General features: G+C 36.9%; 1 protein-coding gene across 1 annotated transcript in view; it reads left to right on the forward strand.

Annotated features, from left to right (window-relative positions):
- MCUR1 (mitochondrial calcium uniporter regulator 1) overlaps nt 1-15,536 on the forward strand; it is a 17,133-nt gene extending 1,597 nt beyond the window's left edge. The window contains exons 2-9 of the mRNA XM_009895810.1: nt 780-893; nt 2,385-2,488; nt 5,260-5,361; nt 7,011-7,052; nt 9,340-9,411; nt 12,809-12,862; nt 13,963-14,077; nt 15,408-15,536. Of these exons, the coding sequence (XP_009894112.1) occupies nt 780-893; nt 2,385-2,488; nt 5,260-5,361; nt 7,011-7,052; nt 9,340-9,411; nt 12,809-12,862; nt 13,963-14,077; nt 15,408-15,463 (659 nt within the window). The 3' untranslated portion in view covers nt 15,464-15,536. The remainder of the gene's footprint in view (nt 1-779; nt 894-2,384; nt 2,489-5,259; nt 5,362-7,010; nt 7,053-9,339; nt 9,412-12,808; nt 12,863-13,962; nt 14,078-15,407) is intronic.
- The last annotated feature ends 6,116 nt before the right edge of the window (nt 15,537-21,652 follow it).

Genomic DNA, 21,652 nt, shown 5'->3' on the forward strand with positions numbered 1-21,652 from the left:
CGGGGCTGGGTGTCACCTCACCCGCCCCGGTCACCTCACCCGCCCCCGGGGAGTCAGTGGCCGGGGGGGTGCCGGGGGCGCGGTGCTATTCGCAGCAGCTTTGGGAACTGCCCCTAGCGGTAATTATTGGGACTAATTATTGATCTTTAAGTAAGACAGCTATGGCATAGTTGTATTTTTTGCCCACCCAAGTGTTTTAAAAAATAACGTCTCTGAGGACAGAGTTCTGCCTGTGACAGTTTACCTTGTGTTCCATCTTATGTTCTTTCTGGCAGCTGGTTTATGCACTGGTATTGAATTCCCTGAACGCATGATTTCTGTAGTTCTGGTATTTGGGGAATGTTAGTAGTTCTTCTAATAGTAATTTAGCGTTTAAAGAGCAACCAGTGAAGATGTATCTCTTTAACAAAGACTGGAAAGAGTCCATGGATTTAGTCCTCAAAGCTGTGAAGTGCTCACAGCTTCTGTGTTTTACACTAACAGTAAAGAAACAATTTTAAGGGCCTGACACTTGGCAAGATTTTTCTAGGGTGGTATTCTTGGAGAGCATCTCAGAAGTGCAGCAGTAGCATTGTATTCTATTTTAAACCTCTTGCACCAAGAGCTTGTTAGTGGGATACCTTTTCAGTTTCAAGCAAGTTGCGATAATCTCAACACACTATCTAATATTTTGTCATCAATGAAAAATATTTGGGGTAGTAAGGAAACTCTTGGGAAGCAAACATGTTGATTAAATATTCTTTCTTAGAAATAACTTACATTTTGTTTCTCTTTTTCAGATGTAAGCATCTCTGTGTCATCATCTTTACAAAGCAAAGGGAATATTTCCTTATTAGGAAATAGGAAGCTTTTTTTTGACACTCATGCTCTGGTATGCCTCTTGGAAGAAAATGGTAATTTGCTAGAAACGGGTAGCTATTTTTAATGTTATTTCATGGGTGGTTTTTTAGTTTACAAAGTTTGTTACTTTCTTCACCTTGACATGTGATGTTACAACTTCAGTTTTAGGGATTATTTTTTTTTTTAAATATATATACTGGGTTAAGAACAAAGTTTTTTCTACTTCCAAAAGGAAACAGTGAGCTTATATAATTTTGATTGGAATAATTTATTATCCTATTGGTAATTAAAAATGCTAAAGAGAAATTAAATTTTAAGAATTAAAAGTAAAAATCAGTTTTCAAGGTAGTGATTTAAAATGTATTAATTGAATTCCTACATACTTAGTACGTAGCACCTTGAATATGCAACAATGTGTTATAATAGGACTGAATATGGACTACTATGTAAAATGCAGGTTTTAGGTTATAACGTAGAATACTGTATAAAATGTGGCTGCTCTTATGCTGAAACACAGATAAGGGAATAGATTATTTTGGATTCTTGTGAACTAATGTTGCTGAGGTGGGGAAGGTACCTTAAGGTGAAGTTCAGTACAACTGAATTGATTTCTGACAGCTCTCCATACCTGAAAAGAAGTCCCATTCCCTTTTCCCTGTCATGTGGCTTCATTTCTTTCCACGTCCCAACCTGATTCTCAGAAAACTCTGCAGCTCTTTTACTGGTTTGGTATTCTGAGACGCTAGTTTTACGAGCTCACAGAGCGGTTGTATGAGCATCTGGATACAAACAAGCTGGCCAGAGTAGCAATAAGAAAAGAGAGTGTGAGAGAGGAGGGGTACTTTTCCTTTTGGTGGTGGCAAACTATTCCGTCGTCTCAGCAATTGAAAGCAACTTGCTCTCAGACCACATATGTGCTATCTAAAGCTTAACTGCTAGTCACTTTGAAACAATCATGCTTTTGCAAGTGTTTCTTTTCATAATGGTTGAATCTTGTTCATGACACTTTTATTCCTACGTTTTGAAAGTGGGAAAGTTAAGAGTATTTCTGGGGACAATGTTTTACAATAGTTCCCAATGTATTCAGTTTAAAAGGTTTCTGATAGGGACTCAGAGGCTGGTAGGCCTAAAATCAGGGTGGTTAGCACTGTTTTCAGTTGCTGAGTTTTGCACATCTTCAGTAGTTTATAGTATACTGAAAGTAGGTATGTGCTTTTCAGGGTCAGAATTCTTTCTCATAGAAATAACCACATGTGAGAGAAGACATTCCATAATACTTCTAGAAAATTTCCAGCATTTATCCTGCTAATATTGTAATAGTGCTGTATTACAGAAGAAGCTATACTATGTCACAGATGTAATTTTGGGGTGGAGGAACTTGGATGTACTGACTAGTTCTGGTTTTTTGTTAGTGCTGGATCAAGAGGAGTATGTTTTATTGTTTTTCATAACTGACATGGTACTGAGTATTAGCAAGTGGCATTTCTGTAAACTGTCCAGATTTAGCTCTCTTTCTGAATGTTGTTGCGTTTTGTTTTGCTTAGGGTTCACTACTCAGCAGTCGGAGGTCATTGTATCTGCATTAGTGAAAATTATGAATACCAACCTGGATATGATTTACAAGGACATGGTCACCAAAGTACAGCAGGTTAGCTCAAAGACGATGGTGGGGTTGAAGTAAATCAAAATTTAGTATGCCTGCTAATGAAATATATGTTGCTCTTTATTACTGTTAGACTGTATTTTAAATGTTTGAAGGTGCAAAACAAACATCCCTGTGTATCTGTTGGCTAGTGAGTTTTGTCTTGAATTTATCAAATACTTAAAGTGTTGTGGTGGACCTTGAGATTTAGGTATGCAAACCACAGGTAGTTTTTTTGGTTTCAACTGTATTGTAGCATGAAATAGAATTACTGAGAAGGCTTTTAGACGGATACAGGAGTTACGCAGTGCATGGATTTGAACAGTTACAGCTCCTACATATATTCTTTTGTAGACTTGTAACGAGAGTACAGATTCCCTCAGTGATTTACCATCCTGTTATGTGGTACCTTTTTATTTATCTCTTTGTGTCCCAATGACATTTATATTGGATTAGAAATGAACTTAATTTCTTTTTTTATATAATATTTTTAGGGTATAATTGGTGTGGTTGTATACACTGGTAACACATAGGAACATGTATAGTTTGGATGCTGATACTGAAATCTGTCTCCTTTTCCCTTGATGTATACATAGTTCATGGTATCTTCTAAACCTACGCAGCATATATTTCCTGGTGGGAGAAAGTGAAGGAAACTGGCTTGGAAATAGACTGATAAAGCTCAGTATCTACAGAGATTCTTCCTGGCTACCAGGAAATTGTGTGCAACTGAACTGAATTGTTAGCTTTGACTTGTGAAGGAATGATTTTAATGAATTACCGTGCCTGGAGGCAAGGCTTCTTGTTTTAATACTGGCTGTGATTTTTTTGGGGGCCCTTTTTCAGGTCGTACAAAGGTAGATCCATGTAAGGAATTAGACATGACAGTGTTGAATATTGCCACATTGAGCTCTTAGGCATCTGGCTCCAGAAATGAAACTGAAATTCAGAGTAAGACATGATTCACTGCATGTGAAACTTAAGCATCTTTGAATGGGATTCACAATATCTGGTATGCTTGAATTCCCTGACACATAAACTAGTCAAATAGACAATGCTGACAAGAAGTATAGCTGAAGTACAACCCCTTGGGCAGCTCTGTGAGGTGAGGCTGGGATTCACGGCCCCAAGTCACCTTCTGAACACAGGGTTTAACTTATTTCATAGTAATAAGGTTGCTGTCTTAAAACATCAGAAAACAGCAGCTGCTCTCTCCATAGCATAATAGTCTTGGCGGTAGGGCATCTCATTAAGAAGTGGAATACCTGGATTTTTCACCACCTTCCATCTAGATAGGCTTTAGCTAATCTTTCCTGCCTCCTAGATTCCAGGCAAAGCAGACATGGGAGAGCTTCCTTCCCCTGTGCTGAACTAGTTCCACAGTCACTCAGAGAATGCAATGTTAAAGGGACCCTTTCTCCATGTTTGGTAATATTTTACAATAAGCAGTCATTGCAACTCTGCCTTCTTCTATGCCCAGCTTTTTTTGAATGAAAGTAGACAGGTCTCCCTTGGTTGCTACTGATGGTAGATGTTTTCTAAGACTATCTTGCAGCTTCCACCCTCGGCTGACTTTCTGTCATTAAGATTGAAATGTGCAGCTTTGTATGGCATGCTAAGAGCAGCTCAGGAGGCGTGTATGTCATGAACTCTGCGCAACATGATAGAACCTGTAGTTCCTTAGAGTCTTTGAATGCATAAGAGGCTATGCAAAAAGAGAATGATGAGTTGGAAGAGGATTTGAAAAGTTGTATATGGGGCTATTACCATTAGGGCCTGGTTGAATATGTAAAAGATGAAATATTACATTGGTTAGATAAAGCCCTAGGGGAGAAAAAAATATCTGTGTGTATGTATAGAGGTGAAGAAGAGAAAGAATATGGAAGAGTCTGTTCTCTGTTTTACTGACATCAGCGCAGACAAGAGAGAACAAAAGCAAGCTGGAGACATCAGGGAGTAAGAGGAGATGTCCATGTACACTGAGCCATTTTTTTCAGTGTTGTGGTCAGGTAGCTTGGTGAGGCATCTCCAAATGCCACCTAAACGTATAACACTAAGTTAGAATGGCATTTCCTGACAAAATGAAGTTAGAATGCTGTGTCAGATTTGTCGGGTTCTTGGTCCAGAATCAGAAGCAAGGGACTGCTTATTAGGGGGAGATCTTCAGAGAAGAGGAGGCAATACCTGTTTGTACGTGTAGATAACGTAGGATCTATAAAAATGTCTTCAGACTTTTCCATCCTTGAAAGCTGCAGAGAATTCTTGCATGTCTTCTGTCACCTCAGTATAACACGCTGAGAAGAGCGATTAAAAGCGTAAATATAGTGCATGATTGAAGTAGTGAAGCAGAGTGTGCGAGCCCCCTTGCCAGGGGGAGGTAAAAAAGGAGGTAATTAGAAAAGAATATGGTTGCACTGAGGAGTTTTGGTCTGAAAGCCAGCTTTCTTCATTTAGCTCAGAGATATGTCTTCTCTCCATAATGCCTCTGCTAGCTTAAGAATTTGAAGACTTGGAAGAAACTATTTCCTAGGCTATTAATTGAATTATTCTGTGTTAACACTGCTAATTTTGTCAGACTTTACAAACACTTGAGCTTAACTTGCTTATTCTCTCACTGTCACTTAATTTATCTTGCTTTCTGAAACTCAGATAATCAATCTGAAATTGCTGAATTAAAAATTTCAGGGTACCAAAATAGCCTATCATATTTGTTGGCAAGATGAGAAAAAGCATTATAGTTATGATACGTTCTGAGGTTTTTCTTCCCTCTTTTAAAGGAAATTGCACTTCAGCAAGTGATGTCCCATATTGGTGGTGTGAAAAAGGACATGATTATTTTGGAAAAAAGTGAATTTTCAGCACTTCGCTCAGAAAATGAGGTAAAAATCACTAATCACTATCTTGGAAAGTGCTGTTCTAGCACTTGCTTATTTTTTTCTAATGATGTAAAAAAGCGTCTTGTACCCAAGGGGTTGGCTCCGGGGTCAATGTGGTCTAACACCTTCATTATTGACCTTGTTAATGGGGCAGAGTGCACCCTTGGTAAGTTTGCAGATGATACAAAGCTGGGAGCAGGGGCTGATAAACCAGGCTGTTGTGCTGCCATTCAGAGGGGCATCAGCAAGCTGGGGAAATGGGATGACAGGAATCTCGTGAAGTTGAACAAATAGAAATTCCAAGTCCTGCCCCTGGGGAGGAATAGCCCCATGCATCAGGACAGGCTGGAGCTGACCAGCTGGGAAGCAGCTTTGCAGAAGAGGCCCTGAGGGTCCTGGTGGACCCCAAGTTGACCATGAGCCAGCGATGAGCCCTTGTGGCAAAGGTGGCCAACAGCCTCATGGGCTGTATTAGGAGGGCTGCCAGTGGGTCAAGGGAGGTGATCCTTCCCCTGTGCCTGGCACTAGTGAGACTTCATCTGGAGTGCTGGGTCCAGTTCTGGGCTCCTCAGTGCAAGGGAGACGTGGACATGCTAGGCAGAGTCCAACAAAGGGCCACAAAGATCAGTGAGGGCCGGAGCATCCAATATATGAGGAAAGACTGCAAGATCTAGGACTGTTTAGCCTGGAGAAGAGAAGGCTCAGCAAGGATCTCATCAATGTATACAAATGTTTGAAGGGAGGGTATAAAGAAGACAGAGACAGGCTCTTTTTGGTGTTGTCCTGTGACAGAACAATAGGTAATTGGCACAGACCGAAATGTGGAAAATTCTATTTAAATATAAGAAAACTTTGTTACTGTAAGTGCGGCAGAACACTGGAATAGAATACCCAGAGAGGCTGTGAAGTCCCTATCCTGGATATATTCAAAACCTGACTGGGCATGGCACTGAGCAACCTGCTCTAGTTGCCCCTGCTTTGAGCAGGGAATTGCACTGGATGATCTCCAGAGAGAGTTAATAGAAGATGCTACAGCTATAGCTATTTCATGCACCTTTTGAAAGAGATAAAGTAATAGAATAATTTGAGTTAGAAAGGATCTCTAGAGAATGTTAGGTGGTTGCAGGCTGCAGTATGATTGCCATTTAGCCATCTCCTCTTAAAGCTGAACAGACCCAACTCTCTCTCCTTTTCACCCCCCCCATCCCCAACATAGTGTGCTCCAGCCCCACATCGTCTTTGTGGCCCTCCACTGGACTTGCTCCGGTATGTCAGCATCTGTCTTTCACCAGGGAGCCTAAAGCTGGACACAGCACTTCCAGTGCAAGCTCACAAGTGCTGAATATGGAGAAATAATCACTTCCCTTGACCTGCTGAGTTTACTCACGCTCACACCATGCATTTGGCTATCTTTACTCTTGTGCAACATTGCTAGCTTTGGTCTTGCGCTGTTTGGAAATGCGCAGCACTGAGTAAACATGCATTTCTATACACGTGCTGAGGACGTAGAGTTAAACCACTCTCATTTTGGCTTTCTTTTCACGTAATGGATTATAGTTATATTTACTGATCATGCAATTTCATTAGTATTTCTAGATTATGTGGTTTTTATATACAGTAATAAAGTGTACAATTTTTTTCTACTCTCCCAGAAAATAAAACTTGAACTCCAGCAGATAAAGAAGCAAGTCATGGTAAGATATCATACCAATATAATTAAGAATTAATACCAGTCTAGTTTGCTTTAAATAAAAGTAATTGTTGCTTTCAAGATTTTATTTTAAAAGCTGTGCTTAAATACTATGATGTACAGGATACTGAAATTGCAGTTGATGGTACAGTGTGGGCTGCAGCAAAAACAATTTAATGCATACTTCATTTATGGTGACAGAGAACTGTGAATGGTACAAGAAGTGAAGAAAATAACTGAAGATTTTTTTTTTAATTAATTGTCCTTAATTTAGATTCAGAAAGTGGCAAACTAATGTGTCATGGTTAAGGCTGAGTGCTCCTGCCTATTACATGTAAAGACACAATATACTTTTAAAATTACAGCACTTTCTAATTGGTTTGGAGTTTTGCTTTGTTGGGTTTGTGTTTTGGTTTTGTTTGTTTGTTTTGGGTTTTTTTTTTTTTGTGTCTGAAGACATATCTGCTAGCTGTCCAGAATTTAAAATAGCTTCTAAATGGCTTCTTTAGGCCACTAAGTTTGGGACTGTTATGTTTGGTCCCATTTGTTTGGCTGCAAATGACCTTTGCAAGAAAACAAGCTCTCTGGAGAAAACTTACTCTGTTAATTATCATACAGATGGTTATTCTTATCAGGTTTAAGCATCAGTGCTGTTTTTCTATTATTTATCATTTGCCTGTCTTGAACAGCAGTCCAAACACCTTTCTACCATCATAAAGAAGATCGTCTCAAAATCTATTATTTCAATGGGTGTGGAGTCATAAGCAGCCGTTACACAGAAACATTCTTGCTAGAGCGATTAAGATTGGAAACTGGGAAACATTAACTGTTCTTAGGGAGTATGGTCATCTGACTTAAGAACAGTTAATGTTCCCTGCTGTGGTGTCCTTCCTAGCTGGAAGGATGGAGCATTCTTCTTTCTGTAGGACTTGTCCATGAAACTGGCAGAATATCGGACTTGTTGACCACATTGACAGCTAGCTCAAACTCAACCTAGTGCCTCCTTGCCATTTCTTTTCTATTCTCTTCAATTTCTTTTTGCACTGTCATCTCCAAAAAGAGAACACAAATTTCTCAAGGCTAATCCTGCATGTTTTATATTGTGTTATTAAATGCTTAGTTCACCTGGGTTTTCAGAATACCATTTTAAAATAAGTTTGGAATCTAATTTTTGAATTGTAACTTATTTTATGGTTTTAGTTGCATGTAAATGAGTTAGTGTAATCCACTGGTAGAGCATCAAGGATCTGAGTCATCTTTTCTTAAAAGCTCGATGCCTTTAAATTTTACTTTTAACTGTAAATATAAAATAACTGCCTTGTGAGAATTACATTTGCTTATACTTGGTCCTCTAAAAGATGACACAATGTTGTAGAAGTTTAAGAAAAAATAACTTTTTGATTCATTAAAGTGTAATGTATCATGTTGTAATGATGTCTAATTATAAATCAGTTAAAGCTGAAAAATTCAAACATGGAAATTGAGTCTATTATTCATACTAACTTAATGAACTCTTGCCTAGTTGACATTGGCCTATTTGAGAGCTGCTTGCTTGTTTTTAATAGTAGAATCTCCCAGAACATCAGCAATCTTTTGCTTCTCCCACACATTCATCTGATCAGCAGTTTGCCTCATGACAAACTGTCAGCTGGCTGGAATTCCTGCCAGGAGGTTGCATTAAAATGGCAGCTGTCACCGAGAAAAGCAGGAATCACTTACAGCTATTGATGAAGTAAAATGCAAGTGTACAACGTATACTGGCTTAACGTTAGATGTTTAAAAACCATAATAAACGTTTCCTGACTTCTAAAATGTCTGTAGCTTTTTCTGAAAGCCCTAGATGTAGTCTTTAGAAACAGATTTTCTTTTACATTGCAAGGTTAGAAACTGCTTTTAAAGTTATTTTAAGCATCAAGACTGCTTCATGGAGGAGCTCCAACTTATATGGATACCTAGGCACAGATTTCTAGAAATCAGAAAGAGTTATGGGATATGTGAAACATTCCCAGCATTTACAGAAGGATGCGCTCTCTAACTGGTGTTCTCAGTGTTCTGGTTTTAAAAGCAATTATTAGTTTTTAATTCTGAGATACTATATATACTATATATACTATATTCTTCCTGGGGGAAGAATAGGAATACTTATACTTTTGAAGATTATGTACATTAATTGGAGAGAAGCTTGATTCCTGAGATATGTAAAGAAAGACACAATATATTTGTCTATTTTAGTCTGTTTATGATTAAATAGAAAATCATACTTGCTGCTTTATCATTTTTTTTCTCATTAGGATGAAATTACCAAAGTTCGTGCAGATAACAAGTTAAACCTAAACCTAGAGAAGAGCAGAGTAAAAGAATTGGTAAGTTTTGGTTACTTTCTTCTAGAAACACCTAAACAGTGAGTAATCCCCAAATTTGCTTAAAAGCATCTCACCCAAAGAGCATTTTCATGTTAATCTATAGTATCATTCAGCTTCAAGATGGTATTAATCCAAGTTACTCATCCTTATGCTGCTGTAGTACAAGGTGCTGTGTTTGGTTTTGTATGTCTATCTATTTTGATATTGTTTTAATATCAGGGTTAACAGATTACACTTAGCTAGTCAGCATATTTAGATTAAATATCTGCCTAGAGGTTTTCAGTGTTATTAGTATATCTCTTTCTGTATTTTCACACTTAATTAAGTTTACACATTTCATTAAATTTATTGTCACTGATGATGTTTCATTTCCCTATAGCTAGAGAATTTATAGCATAGCTAGTTTGTCAGGAAATACCTTTTGTGAAAATAGTTGTAATTTTTTTTTTAATTCTAACTGACACTGGTTCAGATTGTTTTGACCTTTGAAACGTCTGGTAGAACTGAATTGATGTGATCTTAAATTAGAATAACGTAGATGAAGAATTAGAAGATTAACAAGTTTTTGCATTACATGCAGCATTCTGTTTAGAGTTCTGTTTCCATAGATATTTTTTAATAGTTTTTAGGATCTTGGAGAAATTGCATCTTCTAAATTAAAAGATCTTTTAATGACATTTTTCTAGTAGTGTTATTTCTTATTCGGTCCTTTGTCACAGGTGTTTAATGAAGATGTAATATTTATCTCCTATCTAGGCAATTAAGAACTGTTAGAGTAGATACCATTCATCTTCTGTCTGTGCCCCTTGAAGTTTTTCACAATGATTAGTTTAGGTAACAGCTGTGTCAGTGATTTATTATAATAACTAACACTCTATTATCCCATGGTAGATGCTTGAATAAAGTAAAATTTGAGCAGGTAGAATTCCTGTTTAAAGGTTAATACTTTGTGCTAATGTTAAAAAAAAAAAAATCATACAAAATGTGTTAACTGTGTAGATCACAAGCTTTGCAATACTTTGGGCTTACAAAACCTGTTTAAAACCACTTCAACAGTGCTAAACTAGGCACTAGTGTTTTCTTGTATATTTGTGTGGGATGCTGGAATCTGAACTCTGTCTATTGTGCAGAACACTATGTTATTTTGACTGGCTCCCAGGAAAAGCAAACTACGCATGTCAACTTTCTCTTAAGAAGGTTGACCAACTTAGTCTGTTGTGCAACTGTAATTTTGTAGTTTCTATGAAAACTGCTCTTTTCTTTTTTTCCTCCCCCCACTCCCTCACTTTAATTGCCAGCTTTGCCATGCATGAACAGAAAAGGAAAAAGGCAGATGAATGGGGAGCAGGTTGTAGCATACATGCTGAGTTGGGAGTGAGACGTAATCCAGTATTTTCTATAGTAGGCAGAGCATCTTTATTGTATTTACTTCAGTTGTAATGTGACTTTGGACTGAATATCTAGCTTTCTGAGAATAAAACTGTGTGTTCTTACTAAGAACTATTCAGAAGATAGATGTCCTATGTTTAAATTGATTTATCTTGAAGCACTAACTAAAATGTCCTTATCCTTCAGTTCTACTTGGAATAAATACTGAAGGAGAATTCTTAATTTGTCAACGCTGATGTGGGCAGTCTTTAAAGTTTCAAATTCTAAATGCTTTATCTTTTCATTAGTTCATTCCACTTCACTTTTCTTGGAGAATCCTACATTGCTTAATGCATATCTGTTTATGCTGTAATTTATATCTGCAATGATACAGATGTGATTTAAAAACTCAGAGTACAGTACAAAAATCCATATATATTAATGTGTTCATGCATCACAGTGCCTCTAAGCTTGCTGTTAAAAATCTCAAGGTGCATCTGACAAAGCTGTATTTTTCTCTGCATTGTGAAAAATGTGGACTTAAGGTGAAATCTCCCTGTTGAATTTCAGGGTGAGGGTTTAACCTTGTCTTTCCTCCATTTTTTTTTTTTTTAATGCATTGGTGTTACTAGAGATGTGTGGTGATGCCTTGCAGTAAAAGGGTATATTTCACTGTCTTAAAATGAAGTTTAAATTCCTTGAGTCTGACCTAGAAAGTCCTCCCCACAAAGCAAAACTTTAACAAATACGAACACCAAGCAAGAAGCTTGTAGAATAGAAATTATTCAGAAAATGTGTATTTGGCTAGCAGCATCTAGTAAAGTAAAACAGATGAACTATTTCAGTCCATACAATTGTTTATTTTAAATGTCATGGTTCTTTTGATAGTGATGATCAGTTTATTAACATGAGATCCAATTCTTCAGTGAAATTTCACCTCAAACATAATTTTAGATTTATATAAATATTCTGCCATCTTACCACTTTCAAAAATGTATTTTTATATAAAGTGTTTGAATTTCTTTTTTTTGTCCCTTTTTTCATTTTGCAGAATCTAGCGACTGTTTCATTAATTGTAGACATGCTGTTGTTTGTCTTTGTGTCATTTTCCACATTTGTAGCAGTCTGCTATCTCTTAACTTCATCTTCAGATCAGTCAAAAGTGCAACTAGAGCTCTAGACCTTTAAGGAGGGTTTTTCAATGCAAGGCATTTATGTAGATGAATCTGAGTTTAATATTGAAGTGGAATAAGCTTCCAGAGTGGAGGAGAAATACAGCAACTTTCCTCATGGGAATGTCAACAGATGAGGTTATTGCTGTGTAACTGAGGATTCTGAGATGGGTGCCTGAAGACCTTAATGCTCTGCGATGTAGACTGGTGGTTTAGCAGCTGTCTATGAATAATTGAATTGCTCCAGTAGTGGGACAGGAACCATTATACATGTCAAGGTACATAATGCCTGTTCATGAGTCAGAAAGGTAACATGCCTTAAAGGTATGCTGCTTTAATTCAGATTTAACTTTTTTTTGAACCCGAATAGCTATAACTTAAAAATAAGTCACAACTTCTGATGTTCCACAAATGAATGGCTTAAAGTGAGATACAAATGTTCTGTATTTAGCAAATATATCATGAAGTGGTGGTCAGAACAATACTAATGGTGAGCAACTGTTGCAGAGTTACTGTTTAGAATCATAATTTATTTTTTTTTCAGAAATGCAAATCTGCCAGTCTTTCTTCCAGCTGCTTCTTAATACATACAGGTTTGGCAGAGATGAGCGTCTGGTGGACTTGTGCTTTACAGTTCAGAGGTGTGGATGAACAACTGTCTAAATTGGGCTTTTCTGAAGGACAGCAATTATCCTACAATACTGTCCCCCAAGTGTTGTCAGACAATAATCTTGACCAGATTCAGTGTTCTACAGACTTTGGAAACAAAGAAATACGCTTTTAAGTAGGGGGGGAAGAGTAATGACAATATCGTCTTTATCTCTCTTTTTTTTTTTTCTTTTTTTCCCCCCCTCTAGTACTCACTTAATGAAAGAAAACTACTTGAAATGCGGACAGAAATAGTGGAATTGGTAAGAACTTGGTAGCTGATTACTACACAGCAAATATTTTTGTACTCGTGTTATAGACCTGTTATACTTTTTTTGAGTTGTTCAGGTCTTTAGGCACTTAAATGTACAAAACGTCATTGTGCTTTATTATTTCCCTGTGTATTTTCGTATTGGTACAGATGACTGAAGCGTTCACAGAATAAAAAGGCTTTCATATGTATTATTAGACCATTAGACCCTCTGCATGTATATATGAACTATTTAGTTCTGAAACTTCATGCATGTAGTATTTTCTCTAGATTGGAATTCTGCTCTTAATGTTAATTTGTGAAATTAATTTTTATTCCCCCCGCCATGTTCAATGAGACTGAAACACATTGCTAGATTGGCTTCAATTTAGAGGAGATTTTTACCAAGCACTTCCTTTTCCTTTTGTTTCCTTTCTGTAGTATAGGGAGTTATCCTTAGGAAGATATATAGCACTAAATCATTAACTGATTCACAATGTTTCAGTAGTGCTGATTTGAATATATCAACAGCTTTTGTTCTCTGTTTACAAGTTTGAGCTTTCAGTCTTTTGTGAGTAATAATTCTATCCCCTTTGTTTACAGAAGTCCTGTCTTCTGTCGTAATCAGATTCTGAATTTGTCTGTAGCTGGTTTTGTGGTAGAATTCATTACAAGATGAAGACATGCTTTTTTACATTAGAAGACCCATTCTCAATTTTTCTAATGATCCATAAATCTCTATGCTCCAGTATGTTTTTGTCACAAAAGGCTCTTGGATTTCTCAATGGTTCTTATAACAGAGTAGTGACTGTAAAGTCAGTGGGCCGAACAATTGAAGTTAATGTATATGCTGCTAGATTGAGATAAGAAGGCATCCAGTTCTGCCACTTTCTCCATTATGTGTCAAGGAACATGTAATCATATAAATTTCCCGAGTTCACCAAATTATTCGATTCCTTGGATATAAACTGCTAGGAAGAAACTTGTTCACTTTGAATGCAAATTAACATACATTTAAGGGCGAACCACAAATACAACTTGAAGGGATGGGTTAAATTTCTAAATAAATTAGAAAATGTTCAAGTAGCATAATTTTGTTGGATTGTTTTTTAGCATGCGCAACAAGATCGAGCTCTGACCCAAACAGACAGAAAAATAGATACAGAAGTTGCAGATCTGAAAACAATGCTCGAATCGCACAAACTTGATAATATTAAATACTTAGCAGGTAAGGAATCTGATGGTTGTCTCTGGTGAAACTGTTAAACATTGTTAAATGTTTGGCAAACTCTTGATTGATGGTATTCATAAAGGCCCTGATTAAAAAAAAAATAAAAAATACTTGAAATAGTCTCTGTCAAGATTAGCACTCTTATTTGTTTACTTAACCCAGAGAGTTTCCTGTGATTTGCAACTTTATTTTGCATGGGCTATGGCTGTCTGACTTCCTGGTTTTTCCCCTGCTTTATACTGTAATAATAATGTATATGAAAAATCTAAAAGACTGCCTGTTAACAAGGGCCACAAAGTTCTTCCGTGCCTGACTTAATTTATAAAAGTAGCCTGCTACATGCATTTCTAGGATTTCTTCATCTGTCTAATGGAGATCTACCAAAATGGAACCGTTCAGCTTTTCTGACCATTCAGGGCCACATATTCTTTAAACTCTCAGTTTTCAGGCATGTGCTTTTGAAAAATACTATATATGTGTGTGTGCCTACATTATTGCCCTAGGTAACTAATATTTTGACATTTTTCTACTGACTGTGCAGTGCTATTAAATGAGCAAGTTTGCAGTAGAAAATTTTTCTTCTGATTTAGATTTTCTGATTATTCTTTCATAATGGATTTTGTCACAAGTACAATTGCTTACATCTATTCATAGTACTGTACTTCAGGCATATCCTTTAGAGAGAACCATTACTGAAGAATAACAGGCAATTTATTAAAATGAGAGGAAATTCTTTTCCCCACCATCCCTACTCAAAAACATGTTGAACTCTGCATGGAAAAAGAAAAATGAAGGAAAAAAAAAAAAAAAACAATTTGCATTGTGTTTGAAGTGCTCCTGTTGCAAACAATGGCGAAAATCTTTTGTGTGTATATCTAAAAACCAAAAGTTGATTTCATTTAAATAGAGATATAAAAAATTGCAAACTGATAAGCCTCATTAAAGATAGCTTTCATTTATTTGTTTGCTGAATACTTGACTGTGATTTAATAATCCTGTTATTCATTTCCTCACTTTACAACTGTAACTTGCCATATTGATCTTTTTCGGAATGGTAAGCAACTAAGGGTTTCTTTTAGCCTTTTGATAGTTTTTTGGCCCAGTCTTCCTGCATTCTTTTTTTTTCCTTCCTCTTTATTTGTCATTTTTGTGCCTCTCCACTTTGAAATTGTTCGTTGTAAACTAAAAACCTTATTTTCTTACATGGGGAAAGGGTGGTGATTACAATTGCAGTATTGTAGTAAGACGTGTAGATAGCTTTCTGAAGAAATGTTCTGAGAGCTAATGACTGATTGTCTCTGTTTTCCTCCCCATTTTTTTCTTTCAGGTTCAGTATTTACATGCCTTACTGTAGCACTGGGGTTTTATCGTTTATGGATATAATAAAACATCAGTTTAAAGGGACTTCTACTGTCTTTGTTTCTGAAAGAAAGAAGTTTTATCTTTGCCTGGACTTTAACCAAGTCTTGACTGTTTTATTTATTTTATTTTTTTTGTAAAGCAGACTGTATTGAGAATGTAACCAAAGATGTGCCTAGAAACAAACTGTACACATTGTGCATATTTCAAAATTTACCTCTGATGAACGCATGGTATATGCATTTCTGCCATTTCCCTCGATTCTCAACTGCAGTACACCTTGCTGCTACAAAGTGTCATATAAGCAAAGACCGGCGTTCGTACCAATGGTGTTGGGCTGCATGCTGTGGAGAAGAATCTATGGAATCGTGTTCCACCGCCTGTTCAGGTGTGCTTGCTGGAGTCAGTGCCATGTATCAGACTGAAGTCTTGATTATTAACGTAAGACTGAAACTACACATTTTGTGGCTTGGAGGCACTCTTGTATAAGTAGAATTTGTGTTAACTGAGTCATGCTTACTTCCCTCCTTCTAACACTTGGTCATACAGTTACTTAGATCAAATATTTGTTTTGCTATTTTTATAACATTATAGGTATCAGCTTGTTTTCCAGATGGCCGTCCAATCAGTCATTTTTCATGAAAGTACTGTGTAATGATAGCAGTGTTTGCTGCTAGTTTTGTTTGCAATATATTTGTAGAGGTTTTTGTGACTAACTTGCCTTTGGTCCATATAAGTATCTGATACTCATTCCATGTGCTAATTGTTAACTTTACCACTATAACTGGAAGTTTGAAATGCAGTAATGTACACTAGTTGTGGTAATTTATACTAAGTGATACAAAGTGCCTCTGCTGCTGCCTTCTTGATGGAACGGAATTGATGCTTCTAGAAAGGAAAGATTTTAAATGGTGGTTATGAAGCAGGGTCTTAGGCAAGGGAACTGCATTACTGACAGTCTTCTGGGTTTTTTGTTGTTTTACTTAAAAAAAAATAATAATAAAATCCTGTTGGTTCTTCAAATGTGGAACTTTAATTATAATAATGAAAGCAGTAATGGAGACCTGGAAGGATGTTTAATCCAGTTCTGACCAAGCCCATGTGAACTAGTAAGTGCAACTGAAAACAGTGAAGGCAGGTGTCCAGTATATCCAGATATCTATCATTCTTCCTCTGATGAAATGACTGCTTTAGTGGCAGAGCTGCCATCTGTATTCCTGCAGTTAAAAGAAAGTTCTCTATTGCTTGCTCTTAGGAGGAGAGAACGATCTATGCACTGGTAATAAATGCTGTTAGAGCACAATCATGGCTTTGCTTAATGAAAGTAAAGCTGTTTGGCTACTTTGTGCCTGTACTGTAATAACCATTTAACTTTTGAGGGGGGGGTGGGAGTGCCAACTTTGATCATGTGCAAGTGTGGAGGAAGAGATGGATGCCTGTAACAATAGTATACTGGTCTGAAATAAAGAATTTTTAATATTTCATAGAAAAGGCTGAGTTTTCTTTATTCATGCAACTTTTTAATTTGAATTTCATCTCTTTGAAGTTAAGTCACTGCTAATAGGACTTCTTTTAAGCTAAGAATTTAGCAAAGGCAACAGCCCCCCCTAACACACTGCAGGGTCAATAATGTAAGGAAGACTATTATTGCAGACTAACTTAACAGCCCCTCTAAATTGAATGAAGCTATAGTCAAGATCTTAACTTCTCTGTTTAAGAAATATTTTTTAATATACTAACTTACAGGACTTGACACTTTCTCAGATTAGACAAGCAATAATTTAATGGTTGGAATGACTTCAGTGTTGATTCTTATCTTCCCAGGACAGATGGTTCTATATTTGTCGATGTAGTTAGTACATCTTTGCCTGTATGCCTAAGCATCAGATAAATAGTTGCTAAAATAACTAGAATTAATTTTAAATATAGGGTCTATCCTGCTAAAATAGATACTATGCAAATAAACTTATTTTCAGGGCAGGTGGAAGGAGGAAGTGAAAGATGATAGAGCAGCATTGTCCTGGAATTAGCAAAGTGTCAGGCAAACCAGCACTTACTGGTAAGTGTTCTAAAGGAGGAATAAGGTTAACATGTAATTCAGGAAAAGGACACTATAAATAAAAGATAGTTATTATTTCCTAGCCCATGAAGTCTTCAAGTGTGGTGTAAAAGCTTGTTACTCCTATGTGCATAAATGCAAAATCTTCTCTGATTTCATCTGATTTTAAAGATAAGTTTAGCCATCTTTCTAACACAGTCTCATCATGTAGTTATTGGCATTCCAAAAAAGATAGAAAATCCCTCTGTATATTTCCAAACAAAATTCATTCAGAGAGATATTTTTAACTCAAAGAATGAGCCTTTTGATACAGGTAAGAAGCAAATACATCAGAATGTACTACAAAATATCTCTCGAAAAGCAACATTTGAGTGTCAAATGATCACTAAATTCATAAATAAACCGAAGTTTGCCATTCTACAGTTGTTTTCTATATAGTGCTGTATATTGTCTCCAATTTGAACCAGTAGCAATTCTAAATGTACAGAAATACTTTTCAGTTCTCTGACTTCATATTTTGAATTTTAATTTGCAGAGCTCTTTCAAAAGATGCAAGTGAAAAATAAATGGGACTGTTAGACCACAGAACCACCTCGCTGTGAAAATCTGCAGTAGCTCCCCCTTGATTCAGAAATGTATCTGTTCATTTCTTGCCTGGCAGGAAAAAAGTATAAAAGAAAAAAAAAAAATATCTAGAAATGTTAAATCTTCCAGGCTCTCTCTTTAAGTTAGTTTGCAAAATAGAGGATGCAGCTAAAGCTGAGCTCCATCCAGCTCTGATTTGCTTTCAGGAGGAGCTCATCTCTGGAGAGCAGGTAAGAGTTGTGGTTTGCCTACGCTAAAACTAGTTGTGAGTTTTCCCTGTGAGCTTCCATGTTTGCACAGCAAAGACAGGAGGTTCTTTAAGGATTTCCTTTCTTTGGGGGAAGGAGGTTGAGAATCCTTCCATTTGCTGGAAGACTTAAGTTGCTCCAAAAGCTTGTGTTTTGCAGAATAAATGGAGATCCAGAGTTGTTACAAAACTGGATTTACTTGTAATGTGTTAGTGGGAGTATACTGAATTTTAACTGCTTGTCTATCTTGCTTTCCCTCTTGTTTTCAGTAAAAATCTGTCAGGGAGCCATCTCCTTTTCGCTGGTATGTATTACCTAAATTGTTTGCTTCAAGTATTTTATTACTGTTAAGTCACATGCTGTCTGGCCCTTTCTCTGTTAGAAGTGTTGATCGCATCATTCATTTCCCAGAATGTTGTACAGTTGTACTTAAACCCATGGGTTGACAAATGGAAATACATTTTTAATGTAGGTATGAAATGTGCTTCGGTTTTTCTAACCACAAATGTTTTGATTTATTAGAATGAGCCTTATTCCAGTTGTGAATAGTCCCTTAGCTGTCCTTTTCATAAATGGTGAAACCCTAGCTCCGTGCAGCTATTAACGGTTCTGATTGACTTTGGAGAAGGTGTGTTTTTACCTTCTACGTATCTAGAGTCATACCGCTTCATGGACTTTCTTTTCTTACTCTTGCTACCATCTGTAGGCCTTACACAGGAAAGCTGGTGAGGTTTTTTGTGGGTTTGTTTACAATCAGCTGAGTTAGCTAAATTCCTGTGACTAGTTCTTTTGAACTACTGGTTGCAAGGTGTGAGCAAGACTCGGTTTTGCATCTCTTGCTGAGTTTTCAGGAATCAAGTAAACTGCCTTTATTATGATTTCTAAAATGATCAAAACTCTGCAAGACAATTCAATATTTAACAAAACTGCTATGTAAAGTCTCTTTTCAAGGAATAAGTACACTGTAAAATTAATGATTTTTTTTTAATGTTTTAATATATTTGGAAAAGTTGTATTCAGAAATTCATTAGTTTGGCAACGGTGTTTTCTTTTTAATTATTTTTCCTGTAGTTATATGCATCTTGAATTTATAGGCTTTTTGTTGTGGGGTGGGGTTTTGTTTTTTTTTTTTTTTGTGGGGGTTGTTTGTTTGTGGGTTTTTTTTGAGTAAAGCTTTCTGTATAAGCAATTAATTTTCTTCAGCCACTAAAGAGAAAGCTCATTTACAATCAGATATGTGCCTGGAATATTGGGGATTGCTTTAATCAGAAACAAATGCATACACTCTTGGAGATAGAGGGCCTGCTGTGTCTTTGTTAGGAAAGCTTCCTTTGGCTTAAAATGCATTTTTTTACCCTATTGCCAAGCATTTTAAAGCAGTAGCATTTGTTCTTTATTTTACAGTTAAATTCTATGTCAATTGTGTCTTATCCTTAACGTACAGTTTTGTAAGTAGATAAACATCACAGAGGGAAGATAGCAGTGTTTGCATAGCGTTCCTTTGAAATCTGTCGATTCCAAGAAGGAAGATTCCAGTTTTCTTGGGAGGATGCCCAGCTGGTATCAAAAAGAAAGTACTGGAAGTGAGTAACAAAGTATTGCAGCAAATATCAGTCTTGGGCCAATGTTTATCCCCGTGGTGAGGCACGTCCACGTGTTGTAATATTTCAAATACCCTTCCTCCCTCTGGTGTTCCGATATGCACCCTGTCAAACTCTTAGAAGTTCATTATGTTCCCCATTGTATTCTGAAATTATATCGCCTTGATTCCAATCATGACTGATGCTACTCATGAATAGTCTCTTCTTGTTGTATGAGTAAAAATGTAGTGAGGAAGAAAAGAAGGGTGGTGTGTTGTGTTTTTTGGTTTGTTTGTTTGTTTTTTCCTGTGGGTAAGTGGCACATGTTCTGTGAGAACTTTAAGCAGAACTGTATGTTACATGAATATAATGTTGGCATACTTATAGCAAGTAACTCAATTTGGTCAAATTGATCTTGTATATGGGGCTCCAGGGTTTGCGTCAGAACCAAGAGGGTGAGTAATAGTTGTGTTGACAGGGGCTGGGACGGGAAACAGGGCAGGTTTCTCAGCATGAAGGGAAAACTCAAGAGTTTATACTGTTTATGCTTTAATCTCCAGCATGCTTTGGTCTTTCTCCGTTGTTAGAAATCTTGTAGTCCTGTCATGTAGGACAATCAGCAGTGCATGTTATTCCATGAATAGGCAGCTGTTAAATGTGTCACTTTTGATTGTGATTTTGTCCAGAATAATTTGTGTCACTCCAAGTCGTTCTCCTGTCTTTAGCCAGGATCTATTTTCTTGTGGCAAAGGTGTACTAAGCATTACATATTTACAAAACTCTCCCAGTGATGTAAGAAATGAATAAATGCAAAGGCCACTTCAGAAGCTCCCTTTAAAGACTACTTACCACAACCAGATCCAGAGAGTGGCCGGAGGTTTTGATAATCTTTTATATCGTGGCTTTCAAAAAAAGTCAATTCTAATGCCTCATGGTTTTTGTGCAGAGTACCTTTGTGTTCCTGAGACGCCAGCTAGGCCGAGGCATGAACCGCCGCCTTGTCTGAGCGACTGAGCTCTTCACTGAGCTGTTAAGACCAAATAAAGCTACAGGCATGAGCCTACACGCAAAAAAAAAATAAAAAATAAAAAATTAACCACTGACAATGCACGGATGAGACTGAGCACGTCTAATGGGGATGCCGAATGTGGGGTTTAGGTTTTCGTTCAGTATTTTTCTTTGATGTAGTTAGTTACCTTGTGTCACGTGTTATATTGCTGTACCATTGAGAAGTACTGGGTTCTGGGAAACTTTTAAGAAGCTGAAATTCTATGGAAGTTGAGGGGGGGAAGTGCAAAATAAAGCTCACAGTTCCAAAAGTCCGTAGGAAAACTCTTGCAGAGATCTTAGTATTTTTGTTTCTTCTAAAAAGAAGCCTTGTTTAAAAATTGAGCATTTTTTTGAAGCTTTTTTTTTTTTTTTCTCCTAGCCACCTTCCAGGCATTGCATTGCATTGCAGCATGCTCCTCGATGTGATTTGTTTCATCTATAATAATCTCATTTGGGGATATGACCCCTGGCCACAGCTCTCAAAAAACCCTGTGCCTAAGATATTACTCTCTCTTTTTGCTATTCAGTAAAAATGCATCCGAGACTTCAGAAAAGTTTAACAGCATATTGTCTGTGAAGCTGTTAAGTAGTTAACTTGTCTTGTTTGAAACAGGGTCCCAGTTTGCCTTAAGGTGTCAGACCACGCCTGACAGGTTATAAATATGATGATTCATAAAGTGCGGTTAGCTGG

Source organism: Charadrius vociferus, unplaced genomic scaffold, assembly GCF_000708025.1.
Source record: "Charadrius vociferus isolate BGI_N301 unplaced genomic scaffold, ASM70802v2 scaffold422, whole genome shotgun sequence".
NCBI lineage: Eukaryota > Metazoa > Chordata > Aves > Charadriiformes > Charadriidae > Charadrius > Charadrius vociferus.